The sequence below is a fragment of the Balaenoptera ricei genome, chromosome 4 (genome assembly GCF_028023285.1).
Source record: "Balaenoptera ricei isolate mBalRic1 chromosome 4, mBalRic1.hap2, whole genome shotgun sequence".
In the NCBI taxonomy this organism is placed as follows: domain Eukaryota; kingdom Metazoa; phylum Chordata; class Mammalia; order Artiodactyla; family Balaenopteridae; genus Balaenoptera; species Balaenoptera ricei.
The window spans coordinates 101,561,968-101,585,266 of record NC_082642.1 but is presented as its reverse complement, the minus strand read 5'-3'; the positions used below and the strand labels follow the sequence as shown (position 1 = coordinate 101,585,266).

Below are 23,299 nucleotides of genomic sequence, written 5' to 3'. Positions count from 1 at the left end.
TGTTCTTACCATTGTTCCCAACCTTCCCCTCTGTTACCACCATCTCCGATCTCTACCATTCTCTTGTTGCTTCTTTTTTCTATGTATCTTATGTCTCTCTGCTTCTTCCATCCCTTTTGTCTTTCCAGTCTTCTCTGGACACTGTCAGTCCATCAAGGTTCTTCCTCTTCTCTGGTCGTTTGAAGCTTTGCTACTGGCAAAATATTTTTCTTCTTCATCTCAGGAGATATGTTTTGTTCCCTCCTTCCTGATTCAGAGCCGGCCTCCCAATTTTTAAGGTTTTGCTATAGAATGTTAATAATACCAACAGTGGAGGATGAAGAGCTTACATTATTCGGGCAATCAGTATACATGTGTTTTGACTTCACGTACCATTGTTTCCTTTCTTCACGTCAACAAGATTTTCTTTGTCAAGTCTGCTTAGCTACAGAAGTGTGTCATTGGGCTTGCATTTGCGATGTTTTTTCTATTTTTTCTATCAATAAAAGAAACACAAAATATCCCTCAAAACCATAAGAAAGAGGTAATTGTATTTTAAACTTAAGAGCTGAAAGGAGCTTTTAAATTACCCAATCTCCTCTCCCTTAAAAGGAGAGAAAACTGAGCTGGTAAAATAAATTACTTGTCCAAATTATATAACTAGTTTGAAGCAAAGCCAGGAACATAACTCAGGTTCCTGAAGACATTTCCTCAGGATATTTCTACTAAACCTCCCACAAGAGCACATCTGTTATGCTTATCAACAACAATAAAAATGTTTAAATACCATGGTCATAATTCCACAGTCAGGTTGCTTGATCATACAGTTTAAGAGCTTTATGTCTGACCCCCTTACAGTTACTGAAAGTTGAAACAAGAGGATTTTCACTTCTGTTTTTCCTCCATGGATCGTCCAGGCATCCATTTGCCTGTGTTAAGTCAGGCAAGCAGAGTTGACACTAAGGAAAACGGTGAATGTGACAGATTTCCTTCAGTGTTTCACAGAGCCACAGGCACCCACCACCCTGTGGACCAGTCTTCATCTCTTTTGTGCTTTATTGTCATTAATGCTGGGTTCCTTCTTTGCGGCAGACATAGGGCAGCTTGGAGACCTAAGCAGTTAACCTATATGTTCCTCTAGGGCAGTATTAATCCTGAGAACTGGTATTTCCGGATCCCCACTAAATAGCTATGAAGATAAGCCATAGCAAACAGGAATGACTGACTCTTTCTGTCCCTTTAGATCTAACTGCCCTTTTGTGGACGAAGCGACTCACAACTATTTTAATTTGTCTAACTGGGGGCGTATGTTTTGCTCCCCCAAACTTAGCATGTAAATGCTCACAGTTTTATTTTATCCTCTCTAATACTTGCAAAAAAGGAATCCTGTATTCGTCCCCACTCTCTCCCTGCACCGTCTTCACCAGAGTGGAGGAATTATAGGTTTCTAGGAGAAGGACAATGTTTATCTGGGTAATAAAGGGATAAAAAGCGGGGGATAAGGAAACAGGCAAACAGAGTGAAGTCTGGGTGTGCAGAGATGGTTTGGGGAGATCTGTGGACAGTAAGGCTCAAGTTAGCTGTGGGCTATGAGTGAAGTAGACAGAGAAGGAAAGAGGGTGTGGGGTCGGGCAAGGTTATTGGCTGCAGGCAACAGAAATCAACTGGCTAACATAAGCAGAAAAAGAATTTACTAGAAGGATATTGGACAGCACCCAACTTGAGTTCCTAAGCTCACACTATGGGGACCAAGAGAGAATACACTGCAAGAAATTATAACAAGAGTCACACAGCAGGAATGTTGTGGCCAGGATGCTCACCTAGGCACTACCACCTCCTCTGCCATTAGACATGGTCACCCCTGGGCCCTGTTGTCATGGTCCCTACTGATGTCACCATTGACAGCGAGTGTTAAACTCTTCCTTCATCTTTGTATCATTTAATCACCGTTGAAAGTACCAAGTGGGAGCATCCAACTCTCTGAGCGTGGGTCCTGTACCTGGCCCCTATGGCGTCTACAGGCAGCCTTGCCTCCCACAAAACTCACACAGTGGGGTGGAGGGGAGGAAGTTCCTCTAAAACATGCAAGGCATTTGGATGCTGGGCAGCCCCCAAATCAACCCCACCAAAAGTTTTCATGGGGTGTTCTCTAGCTAGGACATTTGTTGGAAGACAGCTACATGGACCCAGACATAAGTGATCAGGGACCAAAGGGAGCAAATCTGGGCTACTGCAGGCTATCTTTGCCCACTTAAAGAGGAACATCTTACCTGAGCACCAGAGAAGAATTCAAGTCATATATATCATCTCGGCCACAGTGTTTACTCCATGATTAGAAATAGTTGTGTCTCTGAAATATGGCCTTCCCTGAGGCCGCTTCTGCTAGTCTCAGGAAATTTTCTTTGAAGATTTTGAAGGGGATGATGTTTGCAGATGATTGGCTTTGTCTTGTTTAGAAAGCAGTTTTCTTTAGGTAATACTTATATCCTGCCAATACTTATTTAAAGTTATAAATGGCACCAGTCTGGCAATGAATACCACTACAGAAATAAACAGCTGATAAACATCAGATCATAACTCTGACAATCATCGCAGTTTTGTAGTGCTTTTCCATCTTTAGAGCATTAATTAAGTAGGCCTCAGAATAGCTCTAGAAGAAACATGCCTGCAGTGCAATCACTCAGCATATAAATCAAATCCAGGGAGTAGATCCTTGTGTTCTACCTCAAACCATAAAATAAATTATTTTTACCTCTTTGTAATTTTTTCTCCCTCCCAAGAGAAGGAATATAAGCAGGAAATAGAGAGAAAAAGACAGGAAAGATAAAGAGGAAAAAGGAGTCACACACAGAGATGAGCAGACTCAGATACCTAAGAGGTTGGTGAACCAACAGAGGCCCCTGGCTCTCTCCCAGGAGCCAAGGCTGGAGATGCCTCAAGCCACGGAGGGCAGTGGGACAGAGGAGCTAATGCAAAGTCTGTGAGAGGCCTGGAGAGACAGAAGATGGTCAGCTCTTGGGGTGAGAGGCAAGTGGCCACCCTCAGTCTACGAGGCCATGGGTAGGGAATAGGTTGGGGGAGAGCTTTCTTGTGGTGCTTTTTGGCCTCCCTCGGTTTGGCCCAGGTGTACTGTTGCCTGCCCTGCCTCGTCATCATCAGGAGGGAGGAAACAAGCAGCACCCACCCAGGGCGGGCTGGCTCGCGGGATAATGTCTGTGGAGGCTGGCGTGGAGAAGGGTAACCACTGTGCCTGTTGACCTGCTGACCCTGAGCAGTCCCTGCTTTCCCACAGGCCCCTTCACAGGGCAGATGCCGGCAGGTTAGGAAGGGAGCAGGAATAGTGGGGGGCGAGGGGCGGGAAGGTAGAAGTAAAATTAGATGGGGGGGAAGACTGGACCCCTGGAGGGGGGTGAAAAGGGGCATGGTCAACTCAGAGGCTCTCCACCCTTCCAGTCCCTCCTTCTTCACTGAACTCCCCTCACATTTAGCTCCTCCCCTCTGGAGTTCACGCTACGACCCCAGGTAGCTGATAGCCCAGGGAATCAGAGCTCATGGGAGAAGATAACAACAGGTCTACAGAGGGAAGTTACGTGAGAAATGTCAAACTGAATGACCTTTACCAGATGTAGCAGAGTTAATGAACAGGAAGAATAAGACTTCATGATAAGCAAAGTGACTATCCTGGAAGAGATGTGGATAGGAGGACGTTGTTCAAATGAAACAGGTTACAGCTATAAAGATGAAAGATGAAGCAACTGGGAAATCCCAGATTTAAAAAATAATACTGTTTACATAAAGACCTCAGCAATGGGTTGGACGTTCGAATGAATAACGGATTAGAGAACGGGAAGATCGTGTTGAGGATCTACCTAAAGAGATGTAGGATATAAAGAGAAAAATTAAGAGATTGGGAGGGTGGACCCAATTATGACATCAACATAATAGGGGTCCCACAGGAAGAAAACAAATGGAGAGAAAGGAATATCTGTAGAAATAATGCTGAAGAATTAAGAACAGCCATTTGCGTGACATCCTGGGGTGTTTTTTAGGACTTGTTGAAAGCTACAACCTTAGCTGGACTACCTCCGCTCAGATGAAAACAGAAACTGTATGTACTAAGTGTCAAATACATGCTTGACTCCAAATAATGTCACAGATAAAATCCTCAAAGAGAGACAAAACAAATACATGGAACAATTAGCAAATATTACAAAACAGGAAAATATGATGTAACTGAGCACTAAATTGGGTAGTACAGTCCTTAAGTTTTATGATATTAAATGGCCAGATTAGGGAGAGTTAGGGTCTTCAGGACATACCTGATTTGACCTCAGTTCTTGTGAAAAAAATATCACAGCATTTCCCAAAGTGTGTTCTATAGAACATTTGTTCTGTCGGATAGTCTTGGTGTGGCATGTGAAAGGCATTCCAAGTGTAGTGGAATTTGGCCATGTTTTAACTGCCCAGTATCTGAACCCCATTCCTATATGTTTTGGGGAAATTCCTCATTTCATGAGTCTCTGCTGGAGATAGAGCTCCTTCCACTAGGGAAGCAGAACAGCAGCCATCTGCTGTCTTGAATACACCCCTCCCAACCCCACCAAGCTCAGGCTCGGGTCTGTGGCCTCGGCGCTACCAATCAGATCTGCTTTCCCCAGACTTTGACTTGGGAGCCAGTGATGCAGGAAAGCAGTTGTTCAGCAGCAACAGAGGCAGCACTGGGTGTCCAGGGATGGCCATAGCAATGGGGTGGTAGCACTTAAAACCTTCCAGAGGCTTTCTATTGTCCTTAGAGTAAAGCCCCAACCTCTCTAACATGACTTTAAGACTCTTCAGGACTATCATGGCCTTTCATGCACCTCAGGCTTCAGCCAAACTGATTTTCCCTTAATTCTTCAAACTCGCTTCTTCCCTTCTCTCTCTCTCTTTTCCTCCTTCCCTCCTTCCTCTCTTTCCTTCCTTATGTCTGCTACACAGTTCCCTTTGTTTGGACATTTCTCGTGCTCTGTCCACATTTTTCTGGTTAATTCCTACTCATCCTTTAGGAAGATATTCCCTGGAAAGTCTGTGCCATGCACTTCCACAGCAACTTGAATATTAATGCACTTGCTTGTGGAATTGGCATTCCATGTGTAAACCTGTGATCTCAGTGAGGGCAAAAAGCTATGTCCACACTGCTTAGTAATGTATCTCCCATGCCCAGAACAATGCCTGGCACAGGGTGGGGAGTCAAATATTTATAGAATGAACAAAGTTCATCCTAAAGTAGCTAGAATCTAGACCATATATTGTTCTATATTCCTGGCCTGCCAATCATTACACCCCTCTTCACTGTTTTCCCATGTTTTTATTGGAATTGAAATGTTTAAAATAAAATTTAAATCATAAGCCAAAAGAGGAAAGAGTATATAAATGTATTTCTGTCCAGATTATTGTTGGCATAATGAAATTGGTGAGATGAGGTCTGTAAAGCATGATTCTTGGGAAAGTGCTCTGAATTGTATTCATTTTGTAATGCTGAGAATCTAAAAGAATAGGGAATAAATAGCTCCCAAGGGGTAAACTGCTCTTTTCGATGAGATGAATGAGCTGTTCCAGGAAAGCTGGAAGCCAAGCTGCGAAAGGAAATTAATATCCTATGTGAGATGGACTGCATAACCTTCTCCTCTGCCCGGGGGCAGTTGGGCTTATAAATGTGTCTCCACACGTGGAAAAAAGACAGTCAATAACTGATTGATTGGTGAACGCGTGGGAGTGGAAAAGCACTGCCCCAACCCAGAGCCCGGGTGGGACAGCTCTGCCTTCTGCCCTGCCTGGTGCTCGGCAGGTCACAAAACACAGGTCACCCATAGTCTAGGGAGGTGGATAGTTTGGGTGTTACTGTTCCCATTCTACAGTTGAGGAAACTGAGAATGTACAAAGTCACACAGATAGTAGATGTAGTGCCAGAAATAAAATCCAGTTCTATGTATCTTTCTGCCTTATAGCGTAAGTTTACAGAAGATGGTTTTCCAAGGCTACATCAGGCAGAGGGAATTTTAAACAGTCACATCAATAACTACAGGAATTACTTTAAAGCTTATCTTTAAAAAAAAAAAAAGTATAACCTGTGATTAAAGCAGCTCAGTTCCCTGCAGTAGTTATAAAACTTGTGGGATGAAATGCTTCATTTACTAGGACTTTCCAGCCTCTAATAAGAAAAGGAGGACTTCCATGGTGGCGCAGTGGTTGAGAATCTGCCTGCCAATGCAGGGGACACGGGTTCGAGCCCTGGTCTGGGAAGATCCCACATGCCGCAGAGCAACTGGGCCCGTGAGCCACAACTACTGAGCCTGCGCGTCTGGAGCCTGTGCTCTGCAACAAGAGAGGCCGCGATAGTGAGAGGCCCGCACACCGCAATGAAGAGTGGCCCCCGCTCGCTGCAACTAGAGAAAGCCCTCGCACAGAAACGAAGACCCAACAGAGCCAAAAATAAATAAATAAATAAATAAATAAATTTATAAAAAAAAAAAAAGAAAGAAAGAAAAGGATTCAGAACTGCAAGGCCACTTGGCTCCAGGGCAGCTGTTTTCATACAACAGTCACATAATGGACTCTCCCAGCAAGTCTTCCTTCATTCATCATGAAGGCTCTTGGCAGGTGGGTACAAGTTGGAGATAAGCTGCTGGTCAGGGAAAGGTACAGATTTGTACCTGAATGGCTTTATTCCTCAAAAATTCTACAGATCTAATGTTATAGGTTGATTTATGTCCCCACCTCCAAAATATATGTTGAACTTCTAACCCCTGGGACCTGTAAATATGACCTTATTTGGAAGTAGGATCTTTGCAGATGTAATCAAATTAAGATGAGGTTATTAAGGTGGGCCCTAATCCGATGTGACTGAAATTCTTATAAGAAGAGGGAAATTTGGACACAGACATGCGCAGAGAATAGGACAGAATGTGAAACAGACACACAGAGAGAATACCGTGATGACAGAGGCATGAGTTGCAGTGATGCAGCTGCAAACCAAGGAACCTCAAGGATTGATCATCACCACCAGAAGCAGCAAGAGGCAAGAAAGGATTCTACCCAGACTCTCAGAGGGAGCGTGGCCTGGCTGATATCTCAATTTCAGACTTCTAGTCTCTGGAACTGTGAGAGAATACATTTCTGTTGTTTTAAGAACCCAGTTTGTGATACTTTCTTATGGCAGCCCTAGGAAACTCACACACCTAATAACACGGAATCTAGGCTGGCACATTACTGTCCAGTGCAGTACTAGCTTCATCTTCATATTTCTTTTCCAGGGAAGAGCAATGGAGAAATGAGTTATGTTAATCAGACCAAAGACAATGTAAAGTTTTCCAGCTGGCTGCGCATGCGCAAGGTGGGTGGGGAGGTGGGCAGGCTATAATCGGTGAAGTTAGTATAAGCAGGTCAAGCACTAGTAAGGAAGACTATATGAGAGTATGTTTTGGAGACTGTTTGCCACTTGCTTGAATAGCAAAGAACCTGTACGGGGAATCTCCTGGCAGTCCAGTGGTTAGGACTCGGCACTTTCACTGCCATGGCCCAGGTTTAATCCCTGGTCAGGGAACTAAGACCCTGCAAGCCACGTGGCCAAAAACAAAAACAAAGAACCTGTATAAAATGTATGAAATGAGGGTTGTTGCTCAGAAGTGGGCAAACACAAATGCCAGCACATCACGGCTTCTTGATGATGATGGTGATGAAATATTTCAGACACATAAACAAGTATAGAAAATAATATAACAAACACCAGTGTACCCACAACTCAGCTTAAGAAACAAGAAGACGATTGTAATTCCCTACTTACCTCCACCCATCCTCTTCCTTCATCCCCCAAAGTAACCATTTTAGGGAGACAGTTCTTCATAGGTCTCTTGATTTCTGCACATCTTACAGGAAGGCAATGACTGAAATTTTTCTACACTGTTCTTTCAAGGACATTTGTATAGTGAACACCTCAGAAAATAGAGACGGTGTCCCTCTCTGGGGCAAAGTTCAGGCAGGCTTTCTGCCCATGTTGTGACCAGACTAATAATGTCCTTGCTTCTAACCCAGGAGTCTGGGTCTTCTATCAATATCTCTGAAACTGTGGCAACTGGGGTTAAGTCTGAGATCCTTCCAAGTTTTTGAAAACAATTGTCTTGAATTTGGTGCTTATTAATTCCATGTACATATATTTTAACAAAGATAGATAAAAAGATAGATAGATATTATTTTACTAAAGATAGATAAATAGAAAGATAGACAGATATTATTGTTTTGTTTGTTTACAAAGTTTATGTAAATAGGATCATGCAACCTGCTCTTTCTCTTAATTTATCTTCTTCAGAGTTATCCACCCTGATCCATAATCTACTTCATTTCATTTCATTCTCATTCATGACTCCTTGTGTAAACTTAGGAGTGGAAATGCTGGGATGTAATGTGAAGTCGTCTTCAGCTTTAGTAGATATTGCCAGCTTGTTCTCTGAAATGGTTGTACCGAATAACATTCTCATAAGCAATATGCACGAGTTCCTATTTCTCTCCATCCTTGTAAATGTGGTATTGTCATACTTTTGAGTCTTTACCTTTCTGATGAGTGTAAAATATTCTCATCTTTTCACATGTTCTTTGGTCATTCTTCTCTTCAGTTGCTGTTTACATCCTTTACCCATTTTTCTATTGGGTTATTGTGTTTTTCTATGAGTTTTCAAGATTCTTTATGTATTCACAATACTGATATTTTGTCTGTTGTATATGTACAAATAACGTCTCCTATACTGTGGCTTGCCTCTCCCTTCATTTATGGTGTTTATATAGCTTCTTGATGTCACAGTAGAAGTCTACATCCACAATGGTGTTCAGTGGAGTCAGGGCTTCAAAATGGTGATGATAACATGATCTGACCAAGCATTGTGTGGGGACTGGGCTGCAAGAAGCTTGGGTTCTAGTAATGATTCTTCCATAGCTGAGCATCCTTAGGGAAATCATATCACCTCTACGTCTCGGGCTCCTCCTCTGTAAATGGAACCTTTGGACTAGATGATCTCCCTGAGTACCTTCCCAGATGCAAGGTTCTCTAACGCCATGAGTCAAGGTCATGTGCACCAGGCAGGCAACAGCAGGACCTATGTGAACAATCCCAACTTCCCTATAACTTGGGAAGTAACCAACTAGCTTCTGTGTTTTTTACTCTGACTCTTCCACATGGGTAGCCACTTTGTCCTCTGGGGGCCCACAGCACCTGCTCACATTGCTACTATAATATCATCACATTATGCTTTTGATGATAACACCATCTGTCTCTCTGACTAGATGATGAGCTACTCAAGGACAGGGTTCCCTTTAGTATATCCTTAGCACCTCCCATAGCTCCTGACTCAGTGACTATTTGATGAATGATGGAGGGAGCATGGCACGGTAGGAAAGAGGGAAGGAAGGAAGGGAGGGAGGAAGGAAGGACAGACAGAAGGACCAAAGAACCTAAACACCCCCAAAATACACACCCAGTGAACATAACAGGGTTATTAAAACAGTTACCAAATAACATTTGTATGTGTTTGTAAAAAAAATCGTTTCATAATGTTTGTAACATGAGGAAAAGGAACCATTAGCAAATACTATGGTAGCTATTTTACAAGTGGAGTCAGTTTTTCAGGATCACACCAGAAAACAATGGAGTGCCTAAGAATGGAAACCAGTAATCTCTGATTCTTAATCTGATATTCCAATAAAGCCTACAGTCTCATTATTTTAGCAAAACCAAACTAGAATTTGAATTAAACTCATTTTCACCCTCTTTCTGCAACAGAACTCGATTATTTGTAATTTTGAACTTTTCCCTACTGACATGTTCTAAAAGATTAAAAAGGGACTCTCTAAGCTTTAAGACCTTTTGTAATTGTGATCTATATAATAACAGAGATGGGAGTACTTAAATAATTCTTCCCTCATAGTTATAATGCAATTCCCTGCTTGTAGTACCATAGGAAGAGAACAAGATATATGTAATAAAAGTGCTCTTGTTGTCATGACAACAGGAAGAAGCAACAGGAGGGAAAATCTTGGCTCTTAAGAGTAGTCTGGGGAGATTGGGATTGACATATATACACTAATAGGTATAAAATAGATAACTAATAAAACCTGCTGTATAAAAAAAATAAATAAAATAAAATTTAAAAACAACCAGTAGTCTGTTACCGGGTATCAGGGTCCATTATGTATTGTCAATACCTTCATTTAGTTTTGGCTTTACATGGCTGACTTCACTGCTGCAAATGTAATCCAACTTTCTCAGTTGCATATTGGCCTCTGGAAAAGCAAAGCAACATTTTAACAGGACTTTTTATCCTTTCCTGGGGGTGGTGCATTACTGCTCATCTTGAAAAACTACCCAGTGTTTTCTATTTCCCACTCTAATGTATTTTTTTTGCAATTTATTATGCCAGTATCTCTGAGTTTTTTTATTATAATTAGTAAGATCATTATTAAATAATTTAAAAAACTAAGTGGGTTACAAGAGCCAGACCAGGAATAAAAGAGTGTGGAGATAAAGAGTGGAGTGGAGTAACAATCTGCCCTGCTCTGCTCCCAGCAGACCTCCTTCCTGCTGGCTCAGTTTCAGCCCCACCAGACACACTAGCTTCCAGACGTGCTAGTGACATTGGTGATCCCACGGTTGTGCATCTCATAATAATGGGCAGTTGGCAAGTTGCTGACAAATGGGGCCATCTACGAGATGGTTTCTTTGGAACAGTACTTCCCAAAGTGTGGGCTCCAATTCACATGTATCAGAATCCCCTAGCATGCTGTTAAAAACACATTATTTTTAAGTTCTACTCCAGAAATGATGAGGGGGGTTTGAGAGATTCAAATGCTAAAAAGCACACTAAAATTTGAGAATCACTGCCTTAGAGTGACATGTAAAACAAACAAACAAAAAAAAAAATGGAGGGAAATCCCTTCTGGAACTAAGTACCTAAGAAGGAAGGAGAAGACTGCAGCCTAGGTAACGAAAAGGGAAGCAGACAAGCAAAAGATGAAGCTGGCCTAGTTCACAGCTTTCCTTAGGTTTTTACCTCAGTTCTGACTGCTATAGATTTAAGCCAGACAAAAGTGTGCTCTAAACACATGTGCTGTAAGTTGGTGTTTGTGTTATGAACCTCAGAAGTGAGCCTGCTTCTAAGTTAATTCATTTTGCCAGCACCAGAGATGCCAAAGGTGAAGTTTTCAGCTTTGCAGAAGAGCCAGGCAAGTAAACTAAATGTTAGAATACTGAGAGGTCCACGTCCACAATGAGACATCACTTCACACCCACATAATTACGATCTAGAAGACAGACAATAATAAGTGCTGACAAGGATGCGGAGAAATTTGAAACTTTTACATTGCTGGTAATGTAAATTGCTGGAATGTAAAATGATGCACCTCTTTGGAAAACATTTTGACTGTTCCTCAAAAAGTTAAACATAAGAGTTACCATGTCACCCAGCAATTCTCCTCCTAGGTATACACTCAAAAGAACTGAAAACACTGTAAAGCACAGGGAACTCTACTCAGTACTCTATAAAGACCCATATGGGAAAAGAATCTAAAAAAAAAAAGTGGATATATGTATATGAATAACTGATTCACTTTGCTGTACACAACACTGTAAATCAACTATACTCCAATAAAATTTTTTTTAAAAAGAAAGAATTGAAAACACATGTTCACACAAGAACTTGTTTACAAATGTTTCATAGCAGCATTATTTGTAATAGCCAAAAGTAGAAACAACCAAAATTTCCATTAACTGAAGATTAAACAAATGTTGTATATTCATTCAATTAGAATATTATTGAGCAATAAACAGAAATGAAGTATTGACACATGCTACAACATGGAAGAACCTTGAAAACATTATGCTAAGTGAAATAAGCCAGACACAAGAGAGCATATATTACATTATTCCACGTATATGAAATATCCTATGTGAAATAGGCAAATCCATAGAGAAGTTAAATTAGTGGTTACCAGGCACTGGGGGAGGAAGGGAATGAGGAGTGACTGGTAATGGGTACAGGGCTTCTTTTTGGGGTGATGAGAATATTCTGGAATTAGGTAGTGGTAATGGGTGCACAGCTCTGTGAATATACTAAAAACTACTGAATTATACACTTTAAGAGTGAGTTGTGTGGTATGTTATCTATATCTCAATTTTTAAAAGTGACCAAGAAAAAAGGAATAAATTTGACTGCATGAAAAAGTGTTTTGTGGTTGTCTGTAGAAAAAGCTAGCTTCTATTTTCTTCTACTCACCCAGTACTTCTGACATCAGATTTATGGGTTTTCCACACATTAAGCAGTTTTGTGTGGGTGGGTATCCTACAATTCAATCCAGTTCTGACACTGTCTACCTGATGTTTGCATCACATCTCATAGGTTAAGGCTCAGTCCCACAAGACTGCCTCCCTCCCACTTCAGATGCTGATCACAAGTCCAGCCTGTGACCTATGCTCTGACCAAACAGCTATACATCAGAGGTTCCCATGACCCCCTCCTCGGGTTTGATTAATTTGCTAGAGCAGCTCACAGAACTCAGGAATACAGTTTATTTACTAGATTACTATAGTACTATAGTAGGATATAACTATAAAAGGATATAACTTAGGATGAGCAATATAGAAGAGGTGCATAGGGTAAAGTCCAAAAGTGTTCTGAGCACAGAAGCTTCTATCCCCATGGAGTTGGGTTGCTCCATCCTCCTGGTATATGGATGCATTCACCAACCTGGAAGTTCTCCAAACCTTGTATTTTAGGAATTTTTATGGAGGCTTCATCATTTGGGCATGATCAATTATTAACTCAATCTCCAGCCCCCTCCACTTCCTGGAGGATGGAGGTGGAACTGAAAGTTCCAATCTTCTAATCATGGCTAGGTCTTTTGGGTGACCAGCTCCCATACTGAAGTTAGCCAGGAGCCCACCAAGAGTCTCTTCATTAGAACAAAAGAGACTCTTGTCACCCAGAAAATTCCAAAGGATTTAGGAGCTCTGTCAGCAGTCAGGAATAAGACCAAATATTAGAACAAAATATGCCACTAGTGCTCTTATCACTTAGAAAAATACAAGGGTTTTAGGAGCTCTGTTCCAGGAACTGGGGGCAAAGGCCATATTTCTATTATTTCACAGTGGTATTAATATGCTGTACAGAGGTAATCAGAGGCCACATGCCCCCACCCAAGAGAGAGACACCCCTTATTTGATGGGATGGGGACATATCAGGGAAGACATCCCAAAGAAAGGACTTTAGTGATGAGAAAGATACTGAAAGGCCAATCACTGGGGACAGAGCCCTTTTGAGAAACAGCAAGTAATTGGCCATGTGCGGGATTGGCAGGCAAAGAAACTAGAGAAGAAGGCAGTAATCAAGAAAAGCCCAGAGCAATTCAAATCAGTGCAGAAAAGATGGACTTGTTAATAGGTGGTGCTGGGACAACTGGAGAGCCATATAAAAAAAAAAAAAAAGATGAAATTAAAATCATTCCTCATACCATATGTTAGTATTAATCATGAAGGGATAGGGATTTAAGTATTAAAAATATGATACTCTGGGCTTCCCTAGTGGCGCAGTGGTTGAGAGTCTGCCTGCCAATGCAGGGGACACGGGTTCGAGCCCTGGTCTGGGAAGATCCCACGTGCCACGGAGCAGCTGGTCCCGTGAGCCACAATTACTGAGCCTGCGCGTCTGGAGCCTGTGCTCCGCAACAAGAGAGACCGCGATAGTGAGAGGCCCGCGCACCGCGATGAAGAGTGGCCCCCGCTTGCCACAACTGGAGAGAGCCCTCGCACAGAAACGAAGACCCAACACAGCCATAAATAAGTAAATAAACAAATACTTAAAAAAAAATATGATACTAGAAGTATAAAGTACTAGAATAAAATACAGGCCTCAGTAACCTGGAGTGGTGAAAACTTTCTTGACTCTAATTCCAAATCCAAGGAAAAGATGGAGAAATGTATTTACTTGAATCTAGTCAAGCCTCTAGCTCTGACTGCCAGTTTACAGGAAATACAGGGATAAAGGAACCTGTTCAATGACACCACAGGATGCAGTCAGCAAAATCTAGTATGTGGATGTTTCAGGTTTGTACTGCTGCTTTGTGAGCTGCTTTCTTTAACAAATAAACTCCCAAAGGTGGGGGCGGGGGGGGTTACCTTTAGATTAAAAGAGATTCAAAACACATATCAACCAAATGCAATATGTGGATCTTGTTGTTTGTACTCAAAATTTAAAAACTGAAAAAAGCACAATTTTTTAAACAAATGAAGAAATTCAAACACTGTGTGGATATTGGGTGATTTTAAAGAACTATTATTAATTTTACTGAGTATGATAATGGTAATGTGTTATGTTAAAAAGAAGAGGCCTTATCCCTTAGAGGTATAGATGGGAATATTTACAGATGAAAAGGTACGATCTTTGGTATTTACTTTAAAATAACCCAAAAAGGATGTGTGTGGAAAATGGAAGGTGTAAATGAAATACAATGGTACAATTTTTAATAATTATTAAAGCTGGATAAGTACATGAGGATTCATTATTCTATTCTATATTGTCATAAAAATACTATTCCCATTCCTTTGGAGGAAAATCTGAAAATTCCCAGAGCCACTGAAGGCCTTTTCAGCAGGAGAATGCCAAGATGAAATTGGCATCTGAGGGAGTACAGCCCTGGGGATAAGAAGACTAGATAAGGTGCTGTCAGGGAGGGTCACAGTAATAAAGGACTGGACTCGGAGTGTCATTGGTGGGGGAGGGGAGGATCTGGGTATGAACACTATGTAGAACTTGATGACCTATTGATGGAGAACGCTACAGAAGTAGGAATCAAGGATGACTCGGGCTCAGAATAATGGCTGTGTGGTGAGGCCATTCAAGGAGCAAGGAAATTCAGAAAAAATGAAAGTTAGGGGTGAAGGAAGTGACAGGTGCCACTTCAGACAGGTTGAGTTTGAGGTGCCTGTGGAACATCCAGAGCTTAGGAAAGAGGTCTGCACTAGAGACAGGGTGTTGGCAATGATCAGCTGCAGCATAATTTCCATGGAAACATGTAGAGCACAGGCACAAGAAAACTCTCCCTTTGTGAGCAAGCACTTCTTATCTAATTATAAATTACTCTTGGACGGTTTTAACATTAAAAAACTAAGTGTCTTAATCAAGAATGATATAAGAGATCCAAATAGTAATAATCTATGATTCCCATGCTACTCTGCTACCTCTCAGTTTCCATTTTGAACATGTCATAGATCTTCAGGGTTTCACTGCAAGCCTTTCTTGCTTCAATTCTTTCCCCTAATAAGGTGTTTTCAAGAGAACACTAGGGCTTAAATTCATTAGGGGAAAAAAAATTCTCATACGAAAGATCAACTTTTTCTTACTTTGCCTTTTTTCTATTGCCTATAGTATTATAAAAAAAAAAAACTGAAGGGAAACACCAAAACCATCTAGATCCAGGGGCACAATTCAACTTCCTGTCTTTTAAACATCCATGATAGTGTTCAATCCTCGGGGTGACACATGTATTCAGAAGAAGCCACGGATCTGCTGATAAAACAAAGCATTTAGTGTTGGGGATTGATCTATGCCTTGGAGCAGGGCAAAGAGAAGACTCTTCAGCCCCTATCGTTAACTGTTGCTGGGGGAGCGTCAGGCCATCTGCTAGACTTTAATACAATGTGGCAATAACATTTTGGTCTGAAGCACAGAATGATTTTCCAAACCAAAATTAAAGTTTGTTAGCAACTGAGGCACTTGTAGGTATTTTTTTTTAAAGATATTTGTATATTTAGCACTTATATTCAGATAAGAAGAGAAGCACATCAACATCTTTCTTTTTCTGTTTGGGCTTATTCTCCTAATCTTGTGTTGACCACCCAATTCAAACTCCTCAGCCTGCCATTTGAAGCCTCCATAATTTGGCTTCACCCAAGACAACTTAAGTCAAAATTCTGAGGGTTGGACCCAGGCATCAGTTTTTTTTTTAATCTCCCCTGGTGATTTCATTGTGCAATCAGTGTCAAAACTGACTATGGTTACAATATGAATGAGGAGAAGACAGCTGGGATATCTGGAGTGTCTATGGTCAGCAGCAAACGTATGAATTAAAGTTTTTCAGAGCTTCTGATGGCAGCTGTGATGTACCACGTCTGTGCGTGCGCGTGCGCGTGCGCGTGTGACTTGCATTTCCCCTCTCTCTGCCCTGGCTCGCAGGTGAACGCCGTGCGGGTGTATGTGAACAGCTCCTCCGAGAACCTCGACTACCCGGTCCTGGTCGTGGTTCGCCAGCAGAAAGAGGTGCTGTCCTGGCAGGTTCCTCTGCTCTTCCAAGGACTGTAAGTGGATCTTTCCCCGACAGCTTCATTACCTTTGTTTTCTTTCAATGTGCTAGACCTTAATTGCTCTTTTCCCTAGTGAAAGGAGAAATCAGACGTGCAGAATGTTGACATATTAGGCATGCTAAGTGCAAACTGTTGTCGTGGTGCGTGCATTGACCGTTCAGCTCTGTTCAGTTTCTCTCCTCTTTGAGGTTCTGACAAGCACTCTGTCTAGATTTGTAGCACCTAGAAGAACGTTTAACATTTTAGTTCTACCCAGAATGTTCTGTTACTCTTGGTTGGTTAGCGGGTCATCCACCAAGGTCAGGGCTAGGTCCCACAGTCAACTTCAATGAGTGACACCTCCCCCAATTCTTCATAATGTTCACCGAGTGGACTTTCTTTATCCCATAATATTTATTGAGCGCTACTAAATGATAGATGCTGGGGATACAGTGGTGGAAGACAACAGCAAAATCCCTGCCTCGTGGAATCTATATTTTTGCAGGGGAAGCTGTATAAGGCACTAGAGCACTAACAAGAACAAACCAGAAGGCATGCAGACATGGGCACATAGTACAGTGTTAAATCATTTTTGAAGGTTAAGACATGTGAGGATTGAAATGCTGACTCTAATGCCCTGACTTGGACTCTGGGGCTTTCTTTATGTTCATTTAGCAAAAGCTTGAAGATTGGAAAAATGGAATCAACTGGTTGTTTTATCAGAACAGTTTTCCCTTCAAAATCTGATAATTTTCCTGACTGAATTAGGAGGATGATTTGGTACTGAAGACACCTAACTGAACTGCTCAGCACTCAACAGCCCTCATATCTGTGTTATAATGTCACACAATGTGTGCCAAACACAGTAGCTCTAAAATTACTATCAGTAGGTCCAGTATGAAATTTTAAATATAAGGACTTGGAAAGAAGTTCAGGGAGAAGTGAAACGAGATGTTCCTTTCCCTGCTCATTCATTGAATGTCTTTTCCTTCTCGCTGGCTTTTCTCTCCACTGGCTGCTGCAGATACCAGAGGAGCTACAACTACCAGGAAGTGAGCCGCACCTTATGTCCCTCAGAAGCAACCAATGAAACAGGGCCTCTGGAGCAACTGATATTTGTAGATGTCGCATCCATGGCGCCCCTGGGTGCCCAGTACAGACTGCTGGTTACCAAGATCAAGCACTTCCAGCTGCAGTAAGGGGGACTCCTTGTGGCCTTTCTCTGTTCACTTGTCTGCTCTTCCTGACCTTGTCTGTGTTCAGTCCAGCTTCCTTCCTCCCAGATCAGCACTCCAGAAGGAAATCATCCACTTGGCATATTGTCTTAGCAACTTCTCAACTCTCCTGTGCACAGCTGGGCAGCAGGGCCTTAATCTGTGTAAAGGGGAAGCAGTAGGGGACCAGAGCAGAGCAGAGGGAGGTGCACCTGATAGGTGTATCTGTTCCCAGGCAACTGTGAGGGCCCCCTCCTGTCTATCGTCCAAGCAAGTGTGACATCCAAGCACTAGTGATGGGTACTTCTGTGTCACTCACCAGTGCCACTCTCCTGAAGGAAGTTTTGGTTTTGTTTTAAGGAAGATCTTAAGCTATTTTTCTTACCCTTATTACTATTCCAGTTTTCTCCTTCTGGTTAGGAATGTATACAGGTTGAAAATAATATGTTATGTGGCTTTGTGCGAAAACTTATGACTGTTTCCTCCTTCTCCTTGCTCTACCATCCTTTGAAACCAAATCAGTCAGGATACAGCATCTCGAATTGTTTATATTAGACATGGAGTATAATAAATTCAGTGGAGGGCATTGTCTCTAAGGGATCTATTCTCTCCCAGAGTTAGTCGCATAAAATATTGCATAAATCTGTGTGAAAATGTAAACAGAAAGGCTAAGATTATTCCTTAATAAGGCCAGAAACTTCAGGGAGTTTCCTGCCCTATCCTACTCTAAGTTCAAGGTTTCTCAAGGGGTCAAACTATTCCCTCCCCTCTCAGTGTTTTAAATAAAATTTTTAAAAATATGTCATTAAATTGGTCATATTAAAATTTTAATTTGTACTCATCAAACGGTATCATTAAGAGAACAAAAAGACAAGCCATAGACTAGAGAATATGTTTCCAACACTAACTAACAAAGGGCTCATATGCAGAATATATAAAGAACCCCTACAAATCAAAAAGAAAACACTGGCAAGCTTTTGGCTGCTGTCCCCAGAACCACCCACCCTTCCGTGGCTCTGGCTTCTTCTGGGCAAGAATCTTGGAGCCTATGAGTCTGAGCACTGCTCAGAGTGGGGGCTGGCACCCAGGTGGGTGCAAGGTTCAGACTCCGCTTCAGTGAAATAAATAGATTCTCTGAGGCAAAAATGAGGAGATCTCAGGAACAGAAATGATACTTGAGACTTTGACCTCTCACTAGAACTTTGGGACAGAGACAGAAGATCTCAGAAGGGGAATCAATGTTTATATTTACCCAATGAAAATAAATGACATATAAATAGACTCAAATATGCCAAGTAAAAGACTAAGAATGTCAAATGGGATTTAGAAAAAAAGAAAACTAAATATATGCTGCTTACAGGAGTACAATCTTTAAAAAGAATGTATAAATGTAAATAAAAGGATAGTAAAAGAAACACCATACTGTACTGATACTAAACAAAAGAAAGTTGATGTATTATATCACATTATACAAGATATTCCTTAATGCAAGAAACATTATTAGATATAGAGACATTCCGTATTTCTAAAATAATCGTTTACCAGGAAGACAAATTTAAATTCTAAATTTCTGTGTACCTAGTAATATCACTTCAAAATATACAAAGCAAAAATTGCAGAATGGGAAGAAGAAGTGTACAAATTCACAATCTTTGTGGTAGCCTTCTCTATAGCTAATAAAATAACAAACCAAAATTTTAAAATGTATGTACAGTGTTCCCCCACTGTGTGAAAGTAGAGTGTTCCTGTGAAACCTTTTTTAAGCCAAATGATATTAAGCAAAGAAGCAATTACCTTAGGACACATCTTGCTAACAGATGCACAGAATAAGTTGAGATAAAGCACAGAGGTTCCCAGACACAATTCACAGCTATGGTGGCTTGATGCTGAGATGCTGAGTGTAGTTCCAGGGAAGGCGGTGGCGGTGCCACTCTTCACCGCTCAGGGCGCACACTGCAAAACAAACGCTGAGCACTGTTTTTGCTTTTCATCTTTTTTCATAAAAGCAAAAATCTTCAGATTTCTTTCAGTTAGTGAAAACAGATACTAAGGTAGCAAGTTGGCATAAAGCGAATTTTCAAAAAGTGAAGGATAGCGGTATGCAGTACCTAGAACAAATATTGGCAAACCATGGCCCACATACTAGCCAATGGTTTTTGTAAATAAAGTTTTATTGGAACATAGCCCTACCCATTCATTTACATATTGTCTCTGGCTGCTTTCATACTACAATGGCATAGTTGAGTAGTTGGGACAGAGAAATTATGGCCTGCAAGCCTAAAATATTTACTATCTGGCCCTTTTAGAAAAAATTTGCCAACACCTGCTATAAAAGAGCAGATCAACATGATTAACAAACTTGAGCTAATTAATGTATTTTGAAAACTGCATCTCAAAATGATAGGATGCCTAATCTTTAGAAAATATACATATCCAAACTTCTGGGATGCAACTAAAGCACTGCTTACAGGAAAATGTATAGCTTCAAATGTATATGTCAGAAAAGACAAATGGCTGAAAATCATTGTGTTAAGTACCCATTCTAAGAAGTTAGAAAAAGAACTGAAAATAAAATTCAAAGAAAGTGTAAGTAAGTACTAAAATAAGAGCACAAAACAATGAAATAGAGAACAAATTAACAATGGACAAAATCAACCAAACCACAGGTCAACTATTTAAAATGACTAGTATTATTTTTATAATTGTTTTCTAAAAAATAAAAAAGACAGGCAAGCTCATTGGAAAAAAAATAGGCAAGAGACTTAAACAGACACTTCACCAAAGAAACTATACAAATGGTCCAAAAACATAACCTCATCAGCTGTCAGAAATGCAAATTAAAACCATAATGAGATTCCACCGCACCTACCAAACTGCTATACTTTGAAAGGACTGTCAACGCAGTTCCACTCCTAGTCATATACCCATCTCCTAGATACATAATTGTGCTGTTCATTCGAGGAATATCACACAACAATAAAAACAAACTATTTTTGTACCTAACAACATGAATAAATCTCACAAACAAAATGTTGAGCAAAAGAAGCCAGACAAAAGGAATACACACTGTTTGATTCCATTTATATAAAGTTTAAAAACAGGTGAAACTATTCTGTAATGTTAGAAGTTAGGACAGTGGTACCGTCGGGGGGGAAAGAAGTACATGGCTATGTTTACTTAGTGAGAATTCTTTCAGATATATACTTATGACTTGTTATCTATATGTTTGTTACACTTCAATAAAAAGGTTAATTTTTTAAAAATAAGAATATTTTAGAATATTTACATACTACTTTTTTGCAGCTTATTTTTCTGGTCAGAATGTTCTGCTCTATTATAAAGCTCTCCTTAAATTTTCTAAGGCAGTTTATTCTGAAGTCTGTAGCCAGTGGAGTTGCTGATATGAATCAAATATTTATCTTGGTCCTCTCTACACCCCTTGACAGTGTATACCCATAGATACAGATGGACAGATAGATTAATGAATGGTCAGAAGGATGGTGAAGTAGTTACAGCATTTTTTTCCAAGTCCCTCTGTTAATTTTGGTGTAGAAAAAAGTGATGTGATAATTTCAAGAGCAAAGAACCACCCCCCCAAAAAAGGCAGAAAAAGATCAATTATATGAGTCTCTAGGAGGGAGGTTTGAGCATTATAGTATATATATTTTTAAGGTTCTCCAAGTGATTCTAATGTGCAGCAGAGTTGAGAACAACTACCTTTAAGCAATTTCTAAATGTGGTGCTTGTGTTTAATTGTTTTAATAACTAAATTTATTTGTGATATTAAACAGTATGGGAATTCGTGCTCATAATTTGAAGGAGGTGGCAGCACATTACCCGAACAGAGTGCATTTTGAACTTTGGAGAACCCCTGCATTTACTAATTGGTCTCTGTGTGTCTGACCTGTCGCTGTCACCTGGTAGTAGTGTACTTGAATTCTAGGGCTGGTATCTGTGAAGCTAATTAGACCCTTTGGAGAACTGAATTCTGTGAAACTGAAGCCATAAGGTCACAACTCTATGAGAGGGTTATTGAATGATACGCATGTGGTGAAACTACAAGTCTATTCCCTCATATTGTTTTCTGTTTCCGCCTCTCACAATGTGACCTGACCTTGGCAACCAGACATGCAGAGCATTTCAAAATGCACACAGTTACCAGGGGTTTTATGCGAATAAGATAAGCCCGAGAAGAGATGGTAACTGAGATATATGTGTCTCTTCCTCCCTGGCTCTGGATTGTCCCACACCAGCCTTGCTGGAAACTCAGAAATCCAGAGGATGATGGTAACAGGCAAGAGCTGAGGAGTGTGGGAAGATCTGAACTCAGGTATTGAGAGAAACACTGAAGAACTAACTCAAATTTCCCAACATTGCAGTTTCTGTTGTATGTTTTTCAGTGGCAGACTACAAATGTTGTTTTTTTTTCTAGAACCATAAATTTTAAGAATAGAAGGAACTTTGGGAATTGAATCCACTCATTTCATTTTTACAGATGAGCAAAACTGATGCCCAGAGAGGTTAAGTGATTTGTCCAAACTCACACAGCCAGGAAAGGACAAAATCAAAATTAGATTCGAGCTCTGACTTGCAGTTCTGAGCTGTTCCCACTATACCATGCTATTTCTACTTTCTGTTTAACACTGTCCTCCTAATTTTTGTTGCCCTAAATATGTTTCTCAATTCCATGAAGCATTTATTTATTTAAATCCAGCTTAAAAAATTAACTTCTGCCTTAAAGCATTACTCCTTGCCGTCTTAGCTCTCCCCAACCTGCCTCCACACATGCACATATAACAGCTTTGCCCCTACTCCTTTTCCCAGACCCCATTGCCCTGGCACTCAGTGCTGCAGAGTGTGAAGCTGCAGATAGGGACGAGCAGGAGGCTGCAGGAACAGGCAGGCACCTGATCCTGGGGTGGGAGGCGCTTGGAAGGGCTGTTGGGAATTCTCTGGTGGTCCAGTGATTACGACTCCCTGCTTTCACTGCCGTGGGCCTGGGTTCAATCTCACAAGCCATGTGGCTCGGCCAAAAAAAAAAAAAAAAAAGATATCCCCAAGAATGGAAAATGCATGACAGTTTAAAAAGAAAAAGAAAGAAATTTAGGCAGTTGTCTATGTTGTGATATTTGTATAGATAATGGATTTGAGGGGGACTAGACTGGATGAAGAGAAATTAGAAGGCTGATGCCATGGTCAAGATAAATAATGAAATGAACTGAAGAATTTAGAGGTAAAGTTGACAAAACGTGATTGGATATTCAGGGTAAGGGAAATGGGAGAGTCTAGGATGACCATCTAACTTGTAGATGGTGGTGCCCCTAAGAGAAAATGAGAATTTTGAGGAGGGAAGGAAAAGATGGTAAGTTCACTTTGGGACATGTTGAACTTGAAGTGCAGTGCCTGGCAGAGTGTTGAACTTATACAGCACGATGCTCAGGAGAGAGGGCTGAGCGACAGAGAGGCCGCTGAGTAGAAGCTTCAGGAAGGCTGGTCCATACGGTGCCTGAGGTGGAGTTACAGGAGGTAAGGGGAGAAACAGGCAGTACCCAGTCCTTGATCTTTGAGATATTTTTGCTGCACCAGGCAGTTTAGACTTCATCTTTAAGGCTATGGGAGCCACTAAAAGATTTTAAGCAACAGAATATCCTGAACAGGTCTGATTTTTGAGATGACTTTAGTAGTCGTGTAGAAGATGAACTGGAGAGAAGAGGGTAGAGGCATGCAGACAAATAAAAAGTTTGAACAG

General features: G+C 41.0%; 2 protein-coding genes across 7 annotated transcripts in view; one reads left to right on the top strand and one right to left on the bottom strand.

Moving 5' to 3' along the window:
* Positions 1-23,299, bottom strand: part of SPICE1 (spindle and centriole associated protein 1) — a 204,793-nt gene that overhangs the window by 98,962 nt on the left and 82,532 nt on the right. The gene's annotated exons all lie outside the window — the stretch shown is intronic.
* The window catches only part of SIDT1 (SID1 transmembrane family member 1), an 84,708-nt gene that overhangs the window by 8,444 nt on the left and 52,965 nt on the right, over positions 1-23,299 (top strand). For all 5 annotated transcript variants that reach the window (XM_059921130.1, XM_059921129.1, XM_059921126.1 and 2 more), the window contains exons 2-3: positions 16,230-16,351; positions 17,361-17,531. In XM_059921130.1, the coding sequence (XP_059777113.1) occupies positions 16,230-16,351; positions 17,361-17,531 (293 nt within the window). The remainder of the gene's footprint in view (positions 1-16,229; positions 16,352-17,360; positions 17,532-23,299) is intronic.